This window comes from Vigna unguiculata, chromosome 9 (assembly GCF_004118075.2).
Source record: "Vigna unguiculata cultivar IT97K-499-35 chromosome 9, ASM411807v1, whole genome shotgun sequence".
In the NCBI taxonomy this organism is placed as follows: Eukaryota; Viridiplantae; Streptophyta; class Magnoliopsida; order Fabales; family Fabaceae; genus Vigna; species Vigna unguiculata.
The window spans coordinates 612,278-635,203 of NC_040287.1; the positions used below are offsets into that span (position 1 = coordinate 612,278).

A 22,926-nucleotide genomic window follows, 5' to 3' on the forward strand; every position below is an offset into this window, starting at 1 on the left:
TGATACATGATGTTGTTAGCCACCACAAGAACTTTTATATATCCATCTCATATGTAATTTTTTCTAAAATTACAATTCATTGAATTTTTTTCTCTTAATATGAAATTAGAAGTGATTTTTTAGCATTTATTGTAATAACTTTTTGTTTTCTTCCATAGATGTCATGGATGAAAATTCTAACTTATGCTAGTAAATTTTGAAATGGTTCGACCTTTTCTACTATTTTTACTATTTTTTTTTTGTTTAAAATGATCGTTAATTTAGGAAGTACTCGTGTTATTCGTTATTTTTCATGTTTGTAGTTGTTTTTTGATATTTTTTTCTCATATAAATATGAAGCTTCTAATATTTTTATTCAAAACAGTTCAAACTCAACTTAGAACCAAAGCTAAGTATTTAAAATCTAACAATGCAAAAGAATTTGCTTTTACCAATTTTCTAGAAGGACGAGAAACCCTCTTAAATTTTCTTGTATCGAGAGACTTGAACAAAATTCTATAAATGTGAGAAAACATTATCATCTATTGTCATTTCAATTATGGAGGAATGTATGTCCATTTTTGTTTTTCTAATTAATAGGATTTCTTTTGCCATAGAAATTAACTTATAGCGTTATATATGGATTCAAACTATCAATCACCGAAAACTAAATAATATTATTATGGACAATTATACTATCATTTTTATTTTTTTATTTTTTTACTTTCACCCTTTATTTTTTACGTGATTTAGTATAAATTATTGATTAATATACTATTATCTTTTTATTATCTATTTTTTTAAAAGAATCAACGACACACGTTAAATAATGTCAGAGAATAAAGGATAAGAATCAAAGAGTGAGAGTTAAAGTATAATTTTTCTATTATTATCTATAATATTTAATTATATTTTATTTTAGTAGTAAGATACAATCAAAAAATTGTATATTAATAAATATAAATTTTATTTTATAAATCGATTTTATAAAATTGAGTTAAATTTAAAATTTATACTAAAATTTTATCCTACTAAAATTTATTAAATCTATTAATTGAACTATCTATAAATACCTACTTTTATACTTTGAATATTCATAAATGAACATAAAAAATCTATATTAATTATGAATATGTTTAAATTATAGCATGCACAAAAATATTTATATTAATCAATTTTATTAGATTAAATTGAACTTTAAATTCAATTTTTAATATTAGAGAATCTACTCTAATTATGTAATTATGTAGTGGTCCTGTATTGTACACACATGCATGCCACCACACCACATAAATATTTGACAATGAATTGAATTATGTCACTATGTATTAGAAAGTAGAGAAGAAAAGCTTGCTTTCATTTAATTGATAACCCATTCTTACGTATCTTCCCTGGAAATAGGGTTCATATATATTCAAATAGAAACAAAAGTGAGCCACATAATATAGATACACATTTTAATTTTTTATTTCTTATTTATTTGTTTATATTTGATATTGACTAGAGATAAGATAATTCTATAATATATAACACTTTATAAATTGATTTTGTAGGATTGAATTAGATATAAAATCCAAATCAATTTCCTTCACCAAGCTTCCTTCTGGCATACTGATTAGATACTTGAATTTTATTCCAGATTTCTTCCTAAAAATACATAAAAACCAGAGAGATTTTAACAAAGAAAACATCAAAGAAAAACACGACAACAATTTGATTAAGATGATAAACAACAAAAGTCTAAATTAACTTAAAAAAAAATGTTTGGAACCTGGAACCCATATTAAGTTTTTGTTATCTATTTTTTTAGAATCTAGATTGTAATTTTTTATTCTATTTGTAGGGACAGTAGAACACCTTGTCATTAATGCATAATTATCTGTAAACAATATTTCTGATTACATGTTTACGTGGTTAGATGTATTTTTCACATCTATTAAATATTATGCATATCAATAACATCTCACTAAATAAATTCTATTAAAATACAATAATGTATAAATATGCAATTTCAAATTATATACTATTTATTTACTGCATATTTATCATATTATTATAGCTTGTTATTTAATTTACGTGTACATGTTTCTTTTTAGTCCTAGAAATGACATCCGAGGTATTAGTACAAGTATATCATTAACAATTAATATAATACTCTTTAATAAAAATATTTTAGATGGTTAGATGTATTTTCACATCTATTAAATGCGAATATATTATTACATTAGTCCTAATTATAATATATTAACCTAATTTATCGTGACATTACATTCTATAGCTATCTATTACGGTTTGAACATATCTTAAAATCTTATATACACTTTTAGAACATTATTGGACAATTTCTTGCATGTTCAAATATTTGAGAAGTGAAAGACACAAAAATGACTTAATATAAAAAAAGAAAAAATAAAAATTGGTTGCCATGACTTGCTACTTTAAGTTTTCAAATGAAAGCATAGTTTTTTTTTTTTAAAAAAAAAAGAAAAAAAATGAGTCAAAAATGCATGTCCCCTAGTGCCATCTAATCAAATGGTTGCATAGTCTCTGTAAATTCTGTTAAACAATATGGTCCCACCCTACATAACGTAACTTCAGGTGACTATGAGTTTTTTAGTTTCTTGAGTAATTAAGAAGGAAACAAACAGAGACAATGTACATTTATTTGTCTTTTTTTTTTGTTTATTTTGAAAATTCATTATTTCTATGAATAAGCTTATCACCAAATTCTTAAGTTAAAGTTGTATCGAATTTTATTATTTGTTGAAAATCAAATCTCAAAGTAGAGATTGATAGACTACATATGTTTATAATTTTTTTAATAAAAATTTTATAATATTAATGGAGGAAAACTCAACAGATTAAATAAATTAGTAGAAAATAACTCTTCTCATGTATATGTTTAATTTACAAAATTTTGTAAAACTATTCATGACTAAGGTAGTAATTAGGTACTATTCAATCTCTTTTTCTTTTCGTATTTCGCTTTATAATGCCCTCTTTTCGAAGTTAAAGTTTTGAATGGCACTCACAAAAATTTTGCATATAAAAGAAACAAAACCTGAGTTATTTTTACTTGCACATAATTACTATTTCCACTTATAAATATAGTAATTTCTATCAGTATTCTATAGATCTGACACAATATGCATATTATATTAGTATTAGAAAGTAGACAATATATTAAAATAGCAAACCATTATACTATAATTTTGCCATCATCTAGCTCACATTTATGGCTTTTAATAATGCTGTGTCGTACCCTTTTTTGGTTGATTATAGCTCTAACTAAAAACTATAGCCATGAAAAATGTTCAACTACAAAAAGAGTTTACCATAATTGCTTCTTTTTTTTTCTATGCTTCAAAATTAAGCTTTCCCTTTTAAACTTATGGTGATTCATTCATCATTTGTTGAACTTTACCCACTCATGAATACAATACTTTCTTCATACTTAAGCGTTTCATAGTGTAATCACTTTTCAAAATTCTTTTTGCGAAAGAGAATATTACCTAATGCAAACATTGGAGCAAAACTAATATTGCTCATACCAGAAAAAGGCACAAAACAATGACTTATATTCAAATATTTTTGTTCACATAACAACCTCGAAAATTCTAGTTCACAGATGTCGTGTTCGTGGTCTTCCCAACACCAAATTATTCAAACATTTGTGTTTTTCTTTCTAAAAAACAGATCATATGTGTGTTCTTAATTCAGAATTATGGAAAAAGATGAGACGAAAAATTTGTTCATGATTTTTTAAAGAATAAAAGTTGGATTGGAGTGGCACCTATTTCTAATTAATGGACTATCTTTTCTGTCATTGTAATAATAATAATACCTATTTATATTATTTTAATTAGGTTGGTTTGGCATCAGTTGCTGCATGAAGAGTTTGGTAGTTACGTTCTATATTTTTCACTAATAAAGAAATTTAACATTACCAAACATTTTTGTTAAAAAGATATTTTTTTATACTAGAATCATGTTTATAATTAATTATAAAAAATCACGGCACCCATTTCGTAGAGGATGAGAATTTCACCCTATTACTCTTTGTTTTTTTGCACTCTTTTAATTAAGTCATTCTTTACATTTTTCTCTTTGTTATGCGAGTGGAATTAGTTTTTTTAATATTTTATATTTTTTCAACTTTAAACTATTATTGTATTGAATACTATATATTATCTGGAATATCAACTTTATATATTAAGCAATATTTTGTTACGAATACCTTTATTTTAGTAAAAATAATACATTTTGTTGTTAATTAGTGAAAAAGTGTTCATTTTTTTTAACTTTAAACAAACAAACAAACTGATTTTCTTATAATTTTACTAGACGTCAAGCAAGAAAAAAACTATATATATTATATCGTGTATTAGTGAAATGATTATTTTTTCTCAACATTCAAGCACGAATTAATGATTCTGTAATTAATGCACCAGATTTTCGATCCAATCTGATAAATACAATATTATGTTTGCACAAATTAAAATGTTGAACTAGGATGATCATAATCTTTTTCAAAAATCAAATTTTAACCACACGAATTTGCATTCCAGTGGTGGCATGTGGAGTTTGGAATCTTGCTTAAGAACCTCACATGCTTGAGTTGGTTGGCTATCACATAATTCACAGAAAATGAAACCAAATGGGACGTGGTGTTCGCAGATAATTTCAAATTATTTCTTTGGTCAATGCTTTCAATTTTTATATTCGGAACGTCTCTTAATTAATGAAATTCATAGAACCCTACGATTTATTCTCTATTATTATACTATTGCACTTTATAAAAGATATTATATACACTAATTATAGATAGATATATATAGCATTACCTTATCCAATCACAAACACAAAATGTCTACAAACCTATCTATGTATGCACTTCTCAAAAGCACGTGGGACCCTTACAACTTGGCATAGAGTTTGATTTACATGCATGCATATATTTATATTTAACAAGAAATCAATAATCATATTTTATTAATTATTACAATTTTCTGGGGTAAGTAAAGACTCACCCACCTCTGTAGAATAATCAGAGCTGTTAAAAAACACAACAATTTTGGACCAAAATGCCATGCATAGGTGGAAACAGAAGTAAAAACACGACAAAACACACATATTTTCTTCTAATGTTGTCACGGGCTTTTGATATTATTTTTCTGATGCTTTAGTCAATTGCAGAAACATCACGGGGATGAAAGTGAAAGCGTTTATTCGTGAATCATAGGTAAACTCCCAAGTATTTTCAACGTTCTGAAACTGGTGTGCAGATTTATTTTCTGATATGTATTTGAGATCCTAAGGGTTGGATTATAATAGCGAATGAAAGAACCAAAAAAATAGTGTTCCAAACATTATCGGTGAATAACAAAAAATGAATGGATATTTTGAGCTAACGATAAAGTAAGAAAGTGAGAGATTCTTTCGTCCGTGAGTGTCCATAACTCGATTCTAAAACGATTAATAGCTCTCTCTGTTTTTTTCTTTAAATTATTTTATCTTCTACGTTTGTAAGTTATGGCGTGTAATATATTTTAATGAATGTATTTTAGCATCTACAACCACACTAGTAAATGGGACCAACCCAGCCACCACCCACTGAGCCTAACTACGTGTTACACTCACTCACTCTCTCTTCTCACGAACCTTGTTATGGTTATATAATTAACCGACGTGGAAACGCAATCATCAAAATTTTATTTTTCTCTCTGCGCCCCCACACCGAAATCAAACTCTGCAAAAGACGCAACGTTCCATCTATATATATCCCACACCACTCACTATCACTCTTCACTCCCTCTTCTTCCTTTTCATTTTTTTCAATCCATGGCTTCTCAGAACCACAAAAAATTACTACCCATTTTGCTAGTGCTGCTCTGCGTCGCACTGTCCTTCCCAAGGCCAACCCAGGGGAGGGTGCCCTTTGCATGCGACCCTAGCAACGGACTCACGAGGGGGTTCAAGTTCTGCAACACGCACGTCCCCATCCACGTGAGGGTTCAGGACCTCATAGCCAGACTCACATTGCCGGAAAAGATCAGGCTCGTCGTCAACAACGCCATCGCCGTGCCCCGGCTCGGTATCCAGGGCTACGAGTGGTGGTCGGAGGCGCTTCACGGCGTCTCCAATGTGGGCCCCGGCACCAAGTTCGGTGGGGCCTTCCCCGGCGCCACCATGTTCCCCCAGGTCATCACAACCGCTGCTTCCTTCAATCAATCTCTCTGGCGCCAAATCGGACGGGTCAGATATCTTTTTATCCTTTCATTCATTCTGCTCCTCTTTATTCTATCATATCCCTCGCACGAAACTCATAACCTCAACTTTTTCAATATTCATTTCGGTTGGCTAATAAATAACTAAAAGTAGATTCCTTTATTCTCCTTTTCGGCCATTCATCATAATTTTACTCATTTATCCATCACCTTTTATATCCTTAATTAATACATTACATACATTTGCATGCATGCCTTTAATACAATTCCAATATAACACCACACACACACGACCCACTTAGGTAAAAGTGCCTTCTGCATATCATCATCATCGTCATCGTCATTACATGTTTCTATTTATAGTGCTCTTTCACTTTAATTCAATGATATGACAAATAGATAAATTCCCACATCTTGAATAATTACTGTGTAATTATAAAAACTTTTCTTCTTTTGTATAAAAATTCACTATATATATTACTTTGGTTAATTACTTACTTTCATAAGTTTTGAATGTACTTTCAAGTTTTGACTCGGTAATAAAATAATCGAATCGGGACTTTTTATACATTTTTCTACTGTTTAGTAACAAAACATCTGAAGAACGACAGAAAAAGTTTTTGTTGGACATGTAGATAAAAAAGGGAGTGGATATATATTTTTTTTATGTTTTCATCCAAAAAAATTTTATGTTATTTTTCTGAATGCGTGTGTATATATATGATTAAGAATGTGGTGGTACTGTTTTAGCACTCGTTATACACTCACCTGATTTAGCTAATTTACATGGTAGCTGACGAATTGTGTCCCAACCACCATGTGGCTTGCATGCATTTTAATATGAATATATGAACAATCTGACAATAATGTCATTTTAAAGGTAAAGAAAATGATGATAACGTTGAAAATTCATGAACCTAAATTGTCAGCAACTAGAGGGTAAAAGAAGTCCATTACGCCATTGATTCATTCATTAACTACGAAAGCAACAATAGATGGTGGTTTCGCTTGTCCTTGTCTTCAGTCTCTCTTTACGTCATTAGTTAAATATTCATCGGTTAATAAGATTGGAATAATAATTAGTTTCACTTTGGTGGTGATTAGTGGATCCTTTTCATACTTACATCTAAGTTAAATATATGTTGAGGAGTCGTAATTTCTTTTACGTGTATTCACTTAAAAAGTTTTCCCTTCAAAATTAATTAAGGTTAGTGAAGATACAAATCAATTATCTTAATTTGCATGCTTGAAGTTGTTGACTGAAGCATGAAATTTGATCTCATCTTTATTAATTATTTGTTTGGTGAATAATTGAAGAACAAAGTAGGTCTTCGATGTTGCCCACCACACCACACCAACCCCTTGCCAAAACTTGCGTTGATCTTTCCACAAACGTCTTTTTGCTTTTCATCCTCGTTTTGGTCCAGGGCTATACATGGCTAATGATTTTAATGATCATGAAAAAAAGTTGCGATTATTGTTGTAACAACGAGAGTAAGTAATAGCCAATTACATTAGCCAAAGTTGTTATATTAATATATTATTGGTGAAGTGAAGTTCTTCTCTTTAGATGAAGTGATGATGAAAAGAAAAACCATTGGATGCTGATTTGAATATTTACTTTGTGATATTTAGATTCCAGAAAATGTCAAAAATGGGGTGTTTTGTTTGTCTCTTAGTGTCAAAAGCAACTTTTTATTATTCCGGTTGGTAGTTTTAGCTAAGAGACAGAGAATAAACCGAGAGATAAAGATTTTTCTTTTCAGAAAAAAAGAAAAGAAGAGTGTCTATTGAAGCAACTAGGCAGAATCACAGTGGTAGAGCCAGATTTAGGAGACAATGGTAAAACAAAAATATCTCTATATTTTTTTTAAAATTTTGAATGAACTAATTAAATCTCTCTCTAAAAAAATAATTAGGATTTAATATGATAACATTCTAAATAACTATTATTGTTATTTTAATGTTTTAATTAATCACATGTGTACAAAATATATCCAGAGGGTCTAACATTTTTAATATTTCAATAAGTTTTAATGAATAAAAAAAAAGGATAAACATCTAAAATGGTCCTTCAGAATCGAAAGCGATGATTGGTGGATATTTGTTTGATTAAGATATTCATATAAACAAGTACTTGATATTTAAAATACATGTATAAATTTGTATTTATATTGAATACGAAATGCCACATACCTAAATAGATACGTTTTCCAAGAATTCATGATACTTAAATGAAAACTTTAATGAAGAATTGATATGTCGCATATTGAATTCATAGGTAGTAATTTAAGTATATATTTACTAAAATAGATGTACCTAATGTATGGACCTACAGCTAGAATCGAAAAAAAAAATGTAGGTAATTAATGATGCATGAATAATATGCAGGTGGTGTCTGATGAAGCAAGGGCAATGTACAACGGTGGACAGGCTGGTTTGACGTATTGGAGTCCCAATGTCAACATTTTTCGCGACCCACGGTGGGGCCGCGGCCAAGAGACTCCCGGCGAAGACCCAACCCTCGCCGCAAAATACGCCGCCAGCTATGTCCAAGGTCTCCAAGGCGACGGCGCCGGCAACCGCCTCAAGGTCGCTGCTTGTTGTAAACACTACACTGCCTATGACCTTGACAACTGGAACGGTGTCGACAGGTTTCATTTCAATGCCAAGGTATTATTATTATTATTTCTTTCATTATTTGTCAAATTATTTTTACACACGAAATTGTTGGCATTGTGGAGTGCCTCCAATGATCACATGTTATGGCTATGTTATGTCTATCTTTCTATGTTGCCGAGGAAGCAAGGCTAAATGTGTGTATATTAATAAAGTGGATCTACCTGTCCATGTTGTCCTTTCGATTTAAATTAGTTGTTTTTGTATGATTCAAGAGAAAAATGGAACTCATGCAAGTTGTTGTGACAACGACTTCCCCCCACTTGCAAATTAGTTGGATAAGTCACACCACACAATTGCCATAAACCCCTTCTATTTTCCCCACATTCATTATGGTGTGACGTGACCTTAATCAAAAGGTGCCAATAATAATAAAGCAAAAACAAGCCTTATCTTAACCTAAATAAACTACTCAAAGTAAATAAAAAGGGCGGGCTTTAAAGCCCAAATAAAACCATGGGCCCAAATTGAAATTGTGTTGTGGGATATTTTTTCACGTGCAGGTAAGCAAACAGGATCTGGAGGACACTTACGACGTGCCATTTAAAGCGTGTGTTTTGGAAGGACACGTGGCGAGTGTGATGTGTTCTTACAATCAGGTGAATGGCAAGCCCACGTGTGCCGACCCTGATCTCCTTCGCAACACCATACGCGGCCAATGGGGCCTCAATGGGTTAGTCCAATATACTCAATTGGGCTTTTGGGTTTCCATTTTACCGATTTTCTGACGATATTTTTTTTATTATTCACTAAAAATAGGTACATAGTCTCGGACTGTGACTCGGTTGGGGTTTTCTATGACAACCAACACTACACTAGAACACCCGAGGAGGCCGCAGCGGAGGCCATAAAAGCGGGCCTGGACTTGGACTGTGGCCCATTCTTGGCCATCCACACCGATGCTGCCATCAGGAAGGGACTCATTTCCGAAAACGATCTTAACCTTGCGTTGGCCAACCTTATCACGGTCCAAATGAGATTGGGCATGTTCGACGGCGAACCCTCGGCCCAACCATACGGAAACCTGGGCCCCAGAGACGTGTGCACCCCGGCCCATCAAAACCTGGCCCTTCAAGCAGCCAGAGAGAGCATTGTTTTGTTACAAAACAAAAGAAACTCCTTACCACTATCCCCTGCGCGAATCCGCACCGTAGGTGTCATTGGACCCAATTCGGACGCCACCGTTACAATGATAGGGAATTATGCGGGTTAGTTAACCACTTAACAAGCTAATAATCAACAATTAATATCCTATTTGTTATGAGAAAAATGTTAATATGGAATTAATTAATTGTGGTATAGGTGTGGCGTGTGGTTATACGAGTCCTTTGCAAGGGATTGCGAGGTATGTGAAGACTTCACATCAAGTTGGATGCAGGAATGTGGCTTGTAGGGGAAACGAACTATTCGGGGCAGCAGAGACCGTGGCTAAGCAAGTTGACGCCACTGTCTTGGTAATGGGCCTTGACCAGTCCATAGAAGCCGAAACGAGAGATAGACTTGGGCTTCTCTTACCGGGCCTTCAGCAAGAGCTCGTTGCCAGGGTGGCTAGGGCCGCCAGAGGCCCAGTCATCTTGGTGATCATGTCCGGTGGCCCGGTTGATGTCAAGTTTGCGGTAAACGACCCAAAGATCAGTGCCATTTTGTGGGTTGGTTATCCTGGTCAAGCCGGAGGAACTGCCATAGCTGACGTCATCTTTGGTCAAACAAACCCAGGTAAATTTAGTCCCACATCGGCTTTTTCATCGGTTTGTTTTACATAACGTGTGAATATAAACGTAGAATATTCTGATTGAGTTTTTGTGACGCAGGAGGAAGATTACCCATGACATGGTACCCTGAAGGGTATCTGTCTAAGGTACCCATGACAATCATGGACATGCGTCCGAACCCAGCAACAGGGTACCCAGGAAGAACCTACAGATTCTACAAAGGGCCTGTGGTGTTCCCATTCGGACATGGATTAGGTTACTCAAGGTTCAGCCACAGCTTAGCCATGGCTCCAAAAGAGGTGTCGGTGCCCTTAGCCACTCTCCGAGCGTTGACAAACTCAAGCCTTTCGAGCGAAGCAGTGAGGGTGAGCCACGCCATTTGTGATGAAACATCGGAGATGGAATTCCACGTGGACGTGAAAAACGAAGGCTCCATGGATGGCACCCACACCCTTCTCGTATTCTCGAAACCACCACCTGGGAAATGGTCTCAGATCAAACAACTGGTGAACTTTGAGAAGACCCATGTTCCTGCCGGGTCGAAACAGCGTGTGAAGGTTGGTGTTCATGTCTGCAAACACTTGTCCGTCGTGGACCAGTTCGGGATTCGAAGAATCCCATCTGGTCAACATGAACTCCACATTGGTGATCTCAAGCATTCTATTTCTGTCCAAACTGTGCAACAGATTAAGAACTGAAGCATTCGTTGTGCCATTGATTAATCCTCTGTCAAGCAAATTTGACAGCTCTAGCCAAGTTTTGCAAATAGCAAAAAAACATCATATGAAGAATAAACAGAAAGAAAGATGTTACTATAATCTGTAAAATGCAAATGTAAAATAAGGATATATAGGTCACAACTGTAATTTGTAAACCATGTATCATTATTATTCATACTTCATATGTGAAAAAGGGATTTAAACAAACTTCAAGTTCTCTTTTTTCTCTTTCTTTCTTTTTTTTTCTCATTCAATCTTGTTTGAAACGTATCATACATATTTTTATTAGACAATTGAACCAATTTGGTCAACTTCAAAATGCATGACTGGTTAGAAATTTGAATCAACATGTGTTCGTTGTTTAGGCAGATGAATTTGACTAATAAATGTATTTGACAACTCATAGTAAATCAAATTTAAAGTTTAAACCAATTTCTGCTCAGAAATATAAAGTAAAATAACAAAAATATGAATTTTTAGGTCAATTCTTTTGTCTGTTTGTGAAGAGAGAGAGGTTGCTTGAAGCTACCAGAGTTGCACTTTGAGTAAACTTCGTTTTCTATATTAAAAGTTAAATATAGGTAAGAGAATCTACACTAACTCTTAGTTAACAAAATGAACTAAACCCATAATAAAACTGATACATTAAAGAACGGTAACTTAAAATAAGTTATTCCTTGTAAAAAAACACAGTAATTTGGTAAAAAATCAGAGTCACAGGCATGGTTGGTACCACGATGGATATCTATAAATGGTGAGAGGTATTCATTTGCAATTAATTAAGAACAGGAGATAAGGATAGGACTACAGTAGGACAATAATTTTGTACGGATTAAATCCACCGTCCAATAATTTTACACTTTTATGATATATATATATATATATATATATATATATATATATATATATATATATATATATATATATATATATATATATTCTTCCCCATTGTACATTTACAATTCTCAATAGAAAAGAGAGAAAAAAGAATATTTACATGTTTTTTTATCATAAAAAAATACAATAGTAAGAAAAGAAAAGGACAGAAATATGATAAGATGATTGAAATGATGAAAAGAGACAGTGGAGGTGATAGTTTTGAAAATAAATAATATAGTTTTTTGAAGATATATTATTAATGTGTTAGGGTGAAATTAATAATTGTAATAAAAGGTTAGAGTAGATGAATGAAATATTAATTGGGGTGACTGTTATTGAACACGAAAAATAATTGTTAGGTGGTGATAGTGTATCTTAGGCTTAGCTGGTGGATCTTGTGGTTAAAGTATCTCTACAAAATAGAGTGTTAGCTTGATAGAAGTTGCTGGGGCCTTTGACAAGTGGCAATTGTACAACATTTCCTAATTTCCACATTTTTTTATTTTTTTAATAAAACTTTAGAAGTTTAACATGTCATTAGATTAACTAAATTTAACATATTACATGTTAAATATGTTTTTTTCTCTTAATTTTCAATAAATTTTAAATTAGTCTATTTTAAAATTTTGGACCAATTTAGTCTTTTATTTTTCGAAATACGTGAATTTAGTACTTTTAATTAAATTTTGTTAAGTTTATTTAACATTTCGAACGTGTTTCATAATAATATTTGACTTAACATTAAAGTGAAAATGTGTCAAACAATATAAATAACTGAAATATAATTTTGAAATGCACTTGAAATGTCAAATAAACTTAATAAAATTTGATTAAAAGATTAAAAGAACTAAATCTACGTATTTCGAAAGATGAAGAACTAAATTAGTCCAAACTTTTAAAATGAACTAATTCTATAATTCACTAAAAGTTAAGAGACAAAAACATATTTAACTCTAAAATAAATATTGACTACATGATTATGAATTAGAAATGTATTTTTTTTATCTGAAATTTTTTGTTGCATAATTGTATTGCTAATCCAATATTGAAAGGTTTAATTTATCTGACAGTATTTAATACATACATATATAAATTATTTAAACAAGTACATATTCTTAAAAGAATTTAACGTCTTCTTAACACTAAAAACCATGAGATAAATATTGATTGATACAAGTAGAGTATTTTTTACATATTTTAATCAAATGGCCCATTCAAGACCGATTGAGGGTAACCCTTGAATTGAAAGGACAAAAGAAAGTAATAAAACATATTTCTTTTAAATCTTTATTATATTAAAATGAAAATCTGTATACATAGATACCCTTATTTAAAAAAAAATAGTTTCAATATATTTTTAAAAAATTACAAGTAAAAAAAGTATATATATATATATATATGTATGTATATATATTTATATTATATAATATTCTCATTGTTTATTATTTTGCTTTATAAAATGTGAAAATTGACAACATATTGTGATATAACTTTATTTGTTGAACTGACTATGTTGACCAAAATAAAAATAAAAATAGTATTTCATTGCAATAAATTATACTAATTTCAATAATTCTGGCAACATTAAATTTTGTATTGAGCCGGTATCATAATTGATTGTAACAATCTTTATCACATTAATAGCATACGTAATTTAAAATTAGTATTGTTGTATTCATTATAATTAATAATTGGACCTTAAGTATTAATTATTTAAATTATACTACAATTATTATATATTTATACTTTTTAAATAATCAGTAATATAAAAGCTAATTTTTGAAAAAAAATCATACTTTTATTTTTAATTAAAAAAATAAGCATAACGAGCGAACGGATTTACGAATTAAGATCCATTTTATTAGATTTAGACAAATGCAAATTATAAAATAAAAAACTCATATATATAATTAAACTTTCAAATTTTAAATTTTATTATTAAGAGAATAACGACTAATACAACATGATCACTCATAAACTTAACTAAGATATATGTTAATATAATAATGAAGAGTAATTAAAGCTTGTAAAAATAAGTTAGGTAAGACTTGTTTTAGAGATAAATTTTTAGTTAATACATTGTATTACGTTTGCGCAATTTGCTGTGTTTTTAAGTGAGAATATGACACTTGTGTAAGGTAATAGTAGAAAGGAAAAGACAAATAAAATTAGGAAGACATTTTTTACTACTACGTAATTATAGAATTGGGTGTTACCAGTTGTACATGTTTACTAATATAACTAATGAAATTTAATATATTTATTTAAAAAATTAATTAACATTCCAAAACTATACATAAAAATATATTTAATAGCATTATTTTTAGCTTATACTTATATTAATGATTTAATATTTTTTTATATTTATTTTTGACTTAATAATAAAAAACATTCAAGAGAAGGTACTCTATTACGATCAATAGTAAATTACAATGACAAGATAATATTATTCGGATTTGATGGACTCTCCACTCACAATATTTTATTTGATTGTCTTGATGGTGCTTATTGGTTTTTCTCCAATATCTTGAAAAACTAAAAAACAATCAACCGTTTTTGACTTTTTTGTAGAGACTGATTATAGTTCCATGACAGCGACTATGTAAATTAAAATGACTCAAATAGTTAGTTTGTGATTTAGGGGCTATTGATTCTAAAGGGGTATAATTATATTCTGATAGTAAATCAACATTACATATAACTCAAAATCTGATTTTTCATGAAAGAACAAACTACATTGAAATTAATTGTCATTTTTTTTTTTCATAATGGAGTTGATATCATTTGTCTTTCAATATCTTCACCAAAGAACAAATAATGCATTTTTCATGAAAAAACAAACCATGTAAGTAGTAATATTTTACAAAAGTTTGAGAAAAACACAATTTGAGTTTGTTCTTCATAAGTTAGACATTCAAGATTTGTATGCTACAATTTGAGGGGATATTGAAATACTATTATTATGACTATTTATTTTATCATATTATTGATTAAGAGATATATTCTTAACTTATATATGAGCATTACGGTGACATTTATGAACATTATTTGATGGGTATGTTTAGTAATTGTAATTTTGTCATACTTTGTAGTCTTTGAAATTTTATGCAAAACTATAATTTGTTCTTGTTTTAAATTTTGATAAATATTTTTATCCATAAACTTTAATAATGAATTGATGTAATCCTCTTAATCCAATAATATTGATTTTTTAGGTATTAAATGATGTTTCAAGGTGATTTTTGAATTGAACGTGTTAAACGATGTAAATAAATCAAATAACAACTAAAAACACCGTTTGATACGTCAAAAAATATAATGTAATTGAGATGGAATGACAATATCTATTTATGTGTAAAGTTTGAAAACCAAACTATATCAAAACTCGGGACAAAGAACAAATTTCAATTTTCTATCTTTCACACTATATCCATATATATAATAAAGGTAAAGGTAGAGTAAGAATTTGATAATAATAACGTCTCTTTAAATTTAGTTGTAATTATAATCGGAAAAAAACAATACTAAAGTTTCGATACACCTCTAATTTACTCATCACAACTTTTATTAAACATTAATTATAACCATCTCAGTTACACTTCTAATTTGTCAACCACAAACATAATAAAAAAATAGTAATAATTACCTTAAATATACTTCTAATTTGAATGTTATTAAAAATCAATATTAAATTAAAATTAAAGTATCCAAAGATTAACAAATTTTAACATACAAGTATTTCCTATAAAAAGAATTACGTATTTATGATATTTTTATTACACTTAAAGATATCAAATGCCATGCGAAGAACATTTCCTAGATTAAAATAGTATTATTTAAAGTTGAACTTTATCAAAAATGAATATATTAAATAAATCATAAATTTTTATTCTAATTAGTCTTACTAATTTTAAGGGGTAATATAAATAATTTTTAAAATTACTTAACTTTTTGGTATTTGATTACAGGTAACGTTTTCGAAATTACGCAAGGGGGCTCATATACCTTAGAATCGACTTTGAGATTTAAAATTTGGTATTATTGTTAATTTTCCTTTTAAAGTTTTTTTTTTTTTAATTTTCATTAAATAAATTTTAATAACGATTACATTAGTTTAAACTTTTTTTTCCTCTGGCTTTGGCCTTAGCTCTTTAAGTGATTCTTAACATGTTATATTATATATATATATATATATATATATATATATATATATATATATATATATATATATATATATATATATATATATATATATTTTTAAATATATTAATCATAACAATCAAAATGTTTTATACCATTATATGAATACATGTAAGGTAATAATGTCAAGTAACAAATACCTAAAAATAAAAACTATTAAAGATTAAATACAAAATTACTAAATTTATTAAAAAAAATACATTTAAATAATTTTATTTTCATTAGTTACTTAAACTATGATTAATCGAACCAGCTTAAATAGTTAGTTTTTTTTAATAGTTAAATATGTCCACTACATTTATGAACCAATATTAACAATTTTTCAAACTTCCACCAATTTACATATTCTAAATACCTTTAAGTTAATTTTATCAATTTAACAGTTAAAATTAATAAAATTATATCTTATATAGATATTAACTAATTAATTAATTAATATAATTGGGTTATCAATGTGTGAGAGTCAACTCTAAAACCTAACTGTGGAACTGATTCATCAAAATCTCCTCTACTATTTATAAGTCAAATTAACGTTCAATTTTGAAATCATTATTGCTTAAGATCTCACACTACATAGTAGTTCTAAACAAACATTGGAATATTAGGGTTTTTGAGTGAAAAAAAGAAACGATTTAAAGATATAATAATAAGATGACATGAAATCGTAAGTGAGAAAGTGTCGGTAATGAAGATTAGCAGCACATGAGAAAATTGTACGTTTGGGGTATCAGATGGACCAAACGATGCTGATATTCTAACGTCTCAAACTACATCACTTTCTCTTCTTCTTCTTCTTCTTTTTTTCTTCACCATTTTTCATTTTCAAAACCATTTCTTAAACCAAGTCACACCAACAATAATTTCCTTGGATCTGGTCTCACTTTACAAAAATTATAAATGTTCAACAAAATAAAACACGTGCCATCTAGCCACTGCAAAACGCCCACGTAAACACTTTTATACGAATGGATATTAGACATAAAGGATCCAAATTTAAGTAATTATTATTATTATTAATATTTTTTGGTGCCTTATTTCTTAGCCTCTCTTCGTATAAATGGACGCATATTCTTATCTAACCCTCTCACTCATACCCCTTATACCTCATTCTCTATACTTTCTTCTCTTTAACACTTTCTCTCACTTTTTTCTCCTTCTTGCATCTCTACCTTCCTCTTACCACAAGGTAATTATCAACATCATCACCCTTTTATCTATTTTCATTTCTTTTCTTTTTTTTCTGTCTTTTTATATAATTGAGTATTCCCTTAAACCATTTGCTTGCAACTACTTCCTCCTTGCTCGATTGGGAGACTACTCTGTTTCTATTTCTATTCTCTGTTTTCTCTTCCTCTGTTTTTCTTCTTCGCTTTTCACACAAATCAAAGGTTGCATTTTTGCAGATGAATAATAGTCTAACTTTGAATATTAGTTTCTCTGGCTTTTTTTTACTCACCAATTGGGTTTGTTGAATAGGTAAACAAAAAATGTCAGGATGTGACAAGGAAGACTATTTCACCGCCCAAGATGCTGAGGTACGTAACACAACCAAACTCCAATTCCCATTTTTTTTTTTTACATTTTTCTGCAAAAGGGTCTTCATTATTTTCTTCAGAATAATATTTCGATATAGGAGTTAGAAATAGGATAAAAGTTGCGTGGTTTCATGGTTGTTGTGAATAATGTGAATGAATGCTGTGTGTGTGAAATGAATGACATTGCAATTTGAAAAACTGGAACAGGGCTACCACACGTAATGCAAATAACACCAAAAACTAGAGAAGAGAATCAGACGGAAAATCTAAGTGTCTATTTCTGATTCAGTGACAGAACTGAACTGCACGTGTCTGTTTTCCTTCGTGTACATTACATTGTACCCATGTACTCCTTCATCATGTACTTTTGTGCCGTGTATCATATGGGTACCTCTGTTTTTTTTTTTTTTTTTTTCGATTAGGTTACAGAAATATCAAACAAATCATCACGCGTGATAGAGAATATTGTGTAAATTCAAAGTGAGATTCGAAATGAAGAAAAGAGAATTTAGGGTGAAGATATTTTTGGTGGTGCTCCAAAATTGTCGGTTACTCTGTTCTAGGTTTTAAGGTGTCCCTACCAAAATTGATGCTTACAAAACTCACTGTGCAAAACAAAACAAACCTAACCAGCTTTTGGGCTGTCAAGCAAATCATGTGAACTTCGTTTTCCCCCAAACATCACCTTCTCATGGCCATCATTGGAACATAAAAACAGAACATTATTAAGGTATTATGGAATATTCTCTTTCCCCACCCACGTGAAAGGGTTTTCTTTCTGAGCTGCGTTTAGCTCAAGAGACTCTTTCAAATTCAATTTAGGCTGTAATTAGGTTAGTGATAGAATTGGTCAAATGTTTGTGTTTTTTTTTTTTTTTTTGTTGGTTGACAAATAGGTAATTTTAGCTTGTTGGACATCTTTGTTATGCTTTCAAGATTCAAATTAAAGAAGGGTCCAATTGCACAAAATAATTTTCCACTAGGAAAACATTGACTGGTGTACAACGAATACCTTTTCTGATATCATGGTTTTTCTTGTTGAAGACAATTCTATTTGGTGGTTGGTGAGATATGGTCCCAGGATTCAAAATATAACATCTGTTACCTTTACATTGTTTCGTTTTGGTCATCAACTATCAATTTTTTAACATTACATTCTCTTCCTTTTCTTTTCTTTTCCTTTCTTTTGGTTTGATTTTACAATTTCTGATATCAGACAACATCTGGGGGGAAGTATGGTACACTTGTCCCAAAGAAGAAGCCTTTGATATCGAAAGTAAGCCAATGCTGGAAAAATTAACTACATTTTCTTTTTCATTCTTTTTCACATAACACATTCATTGTTTTGATTTCTTTCTTACTCAGTTGTATCTAATTAAACTCTATGCTTCTTTTTGGGTTTAAAAGGATAATGAAAGAGCCTTCTTTGATTCAGCAGACTGGGCATTGTGCAAGGTATATTTGAATTTCACTTCTTAAAACTGAGAAATTACTTTGATAATGTTCCAAAACCTTTTCTTTTCCACAAATATAACTCTTTGTTGTGTCTAATCTCAACAGCAAGGTGCTGGAGTGAATCAGCAATCTACAGCAGCAGTGGAGACACTGCGACCAAAACTACAAGTATGTTTTGGAATTTTAGTACTAAGCATATTAAGTTTTGGAGTTTCAGGACTAATCATTAAGTTTTGGAGTTTTAATTAACTAATTTTGTTTTGTTTTTTGTTTTTTTTCTTACAGAGAACTCCACACCAGCAACTCCCTCCAAGACGACCTGCATGCACATCTGGTTGAGATAATTTCGTGAATAACTCTAATATGTAATGCTCCAACTGCAGTAATTTTTTGCAGCATTTGCATCATGAATGTGTAATAAATAATTTAAAGTCCATTGAAATGCAGGGAGAATAGATTTAATAAGTGGAACAAGGATTGCTCAGTCAATTTCAGTGTTGCAAAAACTAATGATGTTCCTGATCTCTATGTATATTACAATTTACTTCATGTTTTCTATTAACTAGCAGTTCAATAATAGTTTCATTTCGATTCCCTTTTGTTTCTTCCTTTCGATCTGTTGAGTGCAGTAGGAATTGCAGATAGAACAGGATCAAATCTCAACATAACATGAAATTGGGAGAAAATTCTTCACTTAATTATCCATCAGTAATACTAAGTTTAGATAAATCCTTAAACATGATTACTCTCAAAGTCATTTTAGTCCTTAAATCATATTTTGATTACAATCTTAACCTTTCATTGTAAGCTAATTCCTTTGTAATAGAATGGTTAAATATGTTTTTTTTCAATCAACTATAATACAAAATCGAAATTGATTCCTCCTTTAAATTTTAATTCTGTTTGGTCTCCAAATTTTAGAAATGATTGAATATAGTTCCTTTACCTCAACGAGATTGACGTGTTAAACGGTGCTCCAATGTTGTATACCACGTTTTTCTTCCATTTGAAATCCTCATTTTCCATCTACTTCATCTTCATTCTACCCCTAATTTTTTACAACAACATTTATATGCATCTTTGCCATTCGTTTTGACCTCCGCAGTTAATCATACGACTATCGAAGTTTCAAGGATGGACTAATTTTAATTTTGTAAAAAAAAAAATTAATCCATTTTACAATGTTTGAAACAAAAGACTAAGTCCTTCTAATTTAACGTAAAACTAAGAATCCAACACAAGAATAGAAACTAGAAGATCAAACAGTAATCTCAAGCAAATTTCATTTTGACATGTTCATCCTTTTAGGCAATCTATGAATCAAAATTTTCCACGAAAAGGCTAACAACTTAATCAACAGTAAATTTGGAGAGAAGAAAAGCATATCAATTTTTGTAAGAATCTGGCATCTAACTTTTCTGAAAAGTTTGGTACATTGCTTTTAATTTATGAAAGAAGTTTGATTGTGAGCATGTGAGATTGTCTAATTTCCGTACTGATCAGTCGTCTGAGCTTTCATTGCAAATAGAGAGTGAAGCCAATAAGTTTCTGAGATAAACCAATAACTCACCTTCATACACAAGGAATCTCTTCCTCAATCTCTGTTTCATGCTTAAACATTATGTGACAGCAATCACCCTATGTGGCCTACACCAACATGTTTATCTCCCAATAATTGATGATACAACCTTTGGACCCATCACAAATATATATCATCATTTCATAGTTTCCTAGCCACTCCTTTTTGAAACCATTTTGGATTTACATTTCTCACATGTTTGATACTGCATAGGTCCCTCCACCATGTTAGAGCAAGTTTAAGGATTCCACCTGTGATTGTCCATCACAAACCCAAACACTCCCTGTAACATATAATACAAAGCTTCTCCTTTTTCAACAAGAAACATCATCCACTTTGGATCCATTTTGCCTAAGCATCTAGCTTTTCAACAAGACTCTTCCACTTCCCTTTGGATAACATACTTTATATATTTACTAACTCCACCTTTCTCTTTCTCATCTTCCTACAACCTCCACAAAGAAATCATCATCATGCAAGCTTAGCGATGTATCTATAGAGCATCAAATACAGTTCAACAAGAAATTCAAATATAGGAAAGACAAAATACAAAAAATAGGAAAGAAACATAAAGCATAAACACTCAATCATAAAATGATTGATAAGTTAACAAGAACATATATTACTTTGAATTAATAACCGGTAGAAATCCCACATTGATTAGAAAAAGCGAGTTTATAATATATAAATGAGTTCAAACCTCATTTTACAAATTTTTTAGGGTTGAGTTAGACTTAAAGTTCACTTTTTAACATGGTATCAAAGCATGAGTTAGATCTATCCTAATGAGATTTTTTGTTTGTTGGGTCTATTGTGTCACCTGTTATCGAGAGATTTGTTTTTTGTCAGACTTATCATAGTCATGAGTTAAGCTTAAAGTCCACCTTTTGTGTTAGAGTCATATAGAGTCTATCCTAGTGAGATTTGTTGTCTGTTGAGCCTATTGTGCCACCCGGAGGATTTGTTGTTTGTTGGACCTATCAGAGTCATGAGTTATACTTAAAATCCACATTTTAACATGGTTTTAGAATCATGAGTTAGAGTCAATTCTAGCGAGATTTGTTGACAGTTGGATCTATTGTCCCATCTACTATCAAGAGATTTATTATTTGTTAGACAGAACTATCAGAGATAAGATTAAAAGTCCACTCTTAACATGGTATAAGAGACAATAGTTTGAATTTATTCTAATAAGATTTGTTGTTTATTGTGTCACTCGCTATCTGCAAATTTTTTGTCTTCGACCTATCGTATCACATATTATAGTGTCGCTATCGGACTATATTGAGTTAAGCTTCAAGTTCATCTCTTAACAATATCAAATATGAAAATTAAAGTTAGGAAGAATTTCACTATAATTAAAACTATTTATACAAGTTAATAAATTACTACTTATATCGAGGATCTAGTTAAAGTTACTCCAATAATCTAATTAATTAAATTCATGGTCTAACAAATTATTTAGGGTTAAATATGTTTTTGGTCCCTCAAGTTTGAGCGAAATTTGGGTTTAGTCCCTCATCAAAACTTTTGACCAATTTAGTCCTTCATCTTTCAAAATGCGTGAATTTAGTCCTTTTAACCAAATTTTGTTAAGTTTATCTAACATTTCAAACGCATTTCATGATAGTATTTAAATTATTTATATTGTTTGACACATTTTTGCTTCAATGTTAACTTAAATACTATCATGAAATGCGCTTGAAACGTCAGATAAACTTAACAAAAATTGGTTAAAAGGACTAAATTCACGCATTTTGAAAGATGAAGGACTAAATTGGTCAAAAGTTTTGATGAGGGACTAATTCCAAATTTCGTTCAAACTTGAGGGACCAAAAACATATTTAACCCAATTATTTATAGACTTTTCTAACTAATGTTTACACAAACATAGAAATAATTATAAAACATTACACAAAAGTCTAGTACAATATTAGCTATTTAACTTCATATGTAGGCAGG

General features: G+C 30.3%; 2 protein-coding genes across 4 annotated transcripts; both read left to right on the plus strand.

Moving 5' to 3' along the window:
- Positions 1 to 5,742: 5,742 nt before the first annotated feature.
- Positions 5,743 to 11,523, plus strand: LOC114162984 (beta-D-xylosidase 1-like). The gene is made up of 6 exons (XM_028047017.1): positions 5,743 to 6,234; positions 8,598 to 8,879; positions 9,389 to 9,558; positions 9,645 to 10,093; positions 10,188 to 10,601; positions 10,697 to 11,523. The coding sequence occupies exons 1-6, from the start codon at positions 5,821 to 5,823 to the stop codon at positions 11,293 to 11,295; spliced, it is 2,328 nt and encodes a 775-aa protein (XP_027902818.1). The 5' UTR covers positions 5,743 to 5,820; the 3' UTR covers positions 11,296 to 11,523.
- Positions 11,524 to 17,458: 5,935 nt separating this feature from the next.
- LOC114162751 lies at positions 17,459 to 19,981 on the plus strand. Of its 3 annotated transcripts, XM_028046718.1 has the most exons (7): positions 17,459 to 17,581; positions 17,872 to 17,930; positions 19,147 to 19,206; positions 19,338 to 19,385; positions 19,491 to 19,553; positions 19,671 to 19,750; positions 19,833 to 19,979. In XM_028046718.1, exons 2-6 carry the CDS (start codon positions 17,883 to 17,885, stop codon positions 19,722 to 19,724), a joined length of 273 nt encoding a protein of 90 aa, XP_027902519.1. In that variant the 5' UTR covers positions 17,459 to 17,581; positions 17,872 to 17,882; the 3' UTR covers positions 19,725 to 19,750; positions 19,833 to 19,979. The 3 variants fall into 3 exon arrangements, with proteins under 3 accessions (XP_027902519.1, XP_027902517.1, XP_027902518.1); XM_028046716.1 differs by having other exon boundaries at positions 19,671 to 19,981; XM_028046717.1 differs by lacking the exon at positions 17,459 to 17,581 and adding an exon at positions 17,609 to 17,783 and having other exon boundaries at positions 19,671 to 19,979.
- Positions 19,982 to 22,926: the final 2,945 nt, after the last annotated feature.

Excerpts from the sequence above, each read along its gene's own strand:
- LOC114162984 (XM_028047017.1), top strand. The coding sequence starts at position 5,821 with ATGGCTTCTCAGAACCACAAAAAATTACTACCCATTTTGCTAGTGCTG. Across the intron at positions 9,559-9,644 it reads GGCCAATGGGGCCTCAATGG|GTACATAGTCTCGGACTGTG; the intron begins GTTAGTCCAATA and ends CACTAAAAATAG. Across the intron at positions 10,602-10,696 it reads CTTTGGTCAAACAAACCCAG|GAGGAAGATTACCCATGACA; the intron begins GTAAATTTAGTC and ends TTTGTGACGCAG.
- LOC114162751 (XM_028046716.1), top strand. The coding sequence starts at position 17,883 with ATGTCAGGATGTGACAAGGAAGACTATTTCACCGCCCAAGATGCTGAG. Across the intron at positions 17,931-19,146 it reads TCACCGCCCAAGATGCTGAG|ACAACATCTGGGGGGAAGTA; the intron begins GTACGTAACACA and ends TTCTGATATCAG. Across the intron at positions 19,554-19,670 it reads CACTGCGACCAAAACTACAA|AGAACTCCACACCAGCAACT; the intron begins GTATGTTTTGGA and ends TTTTTCTTACAG.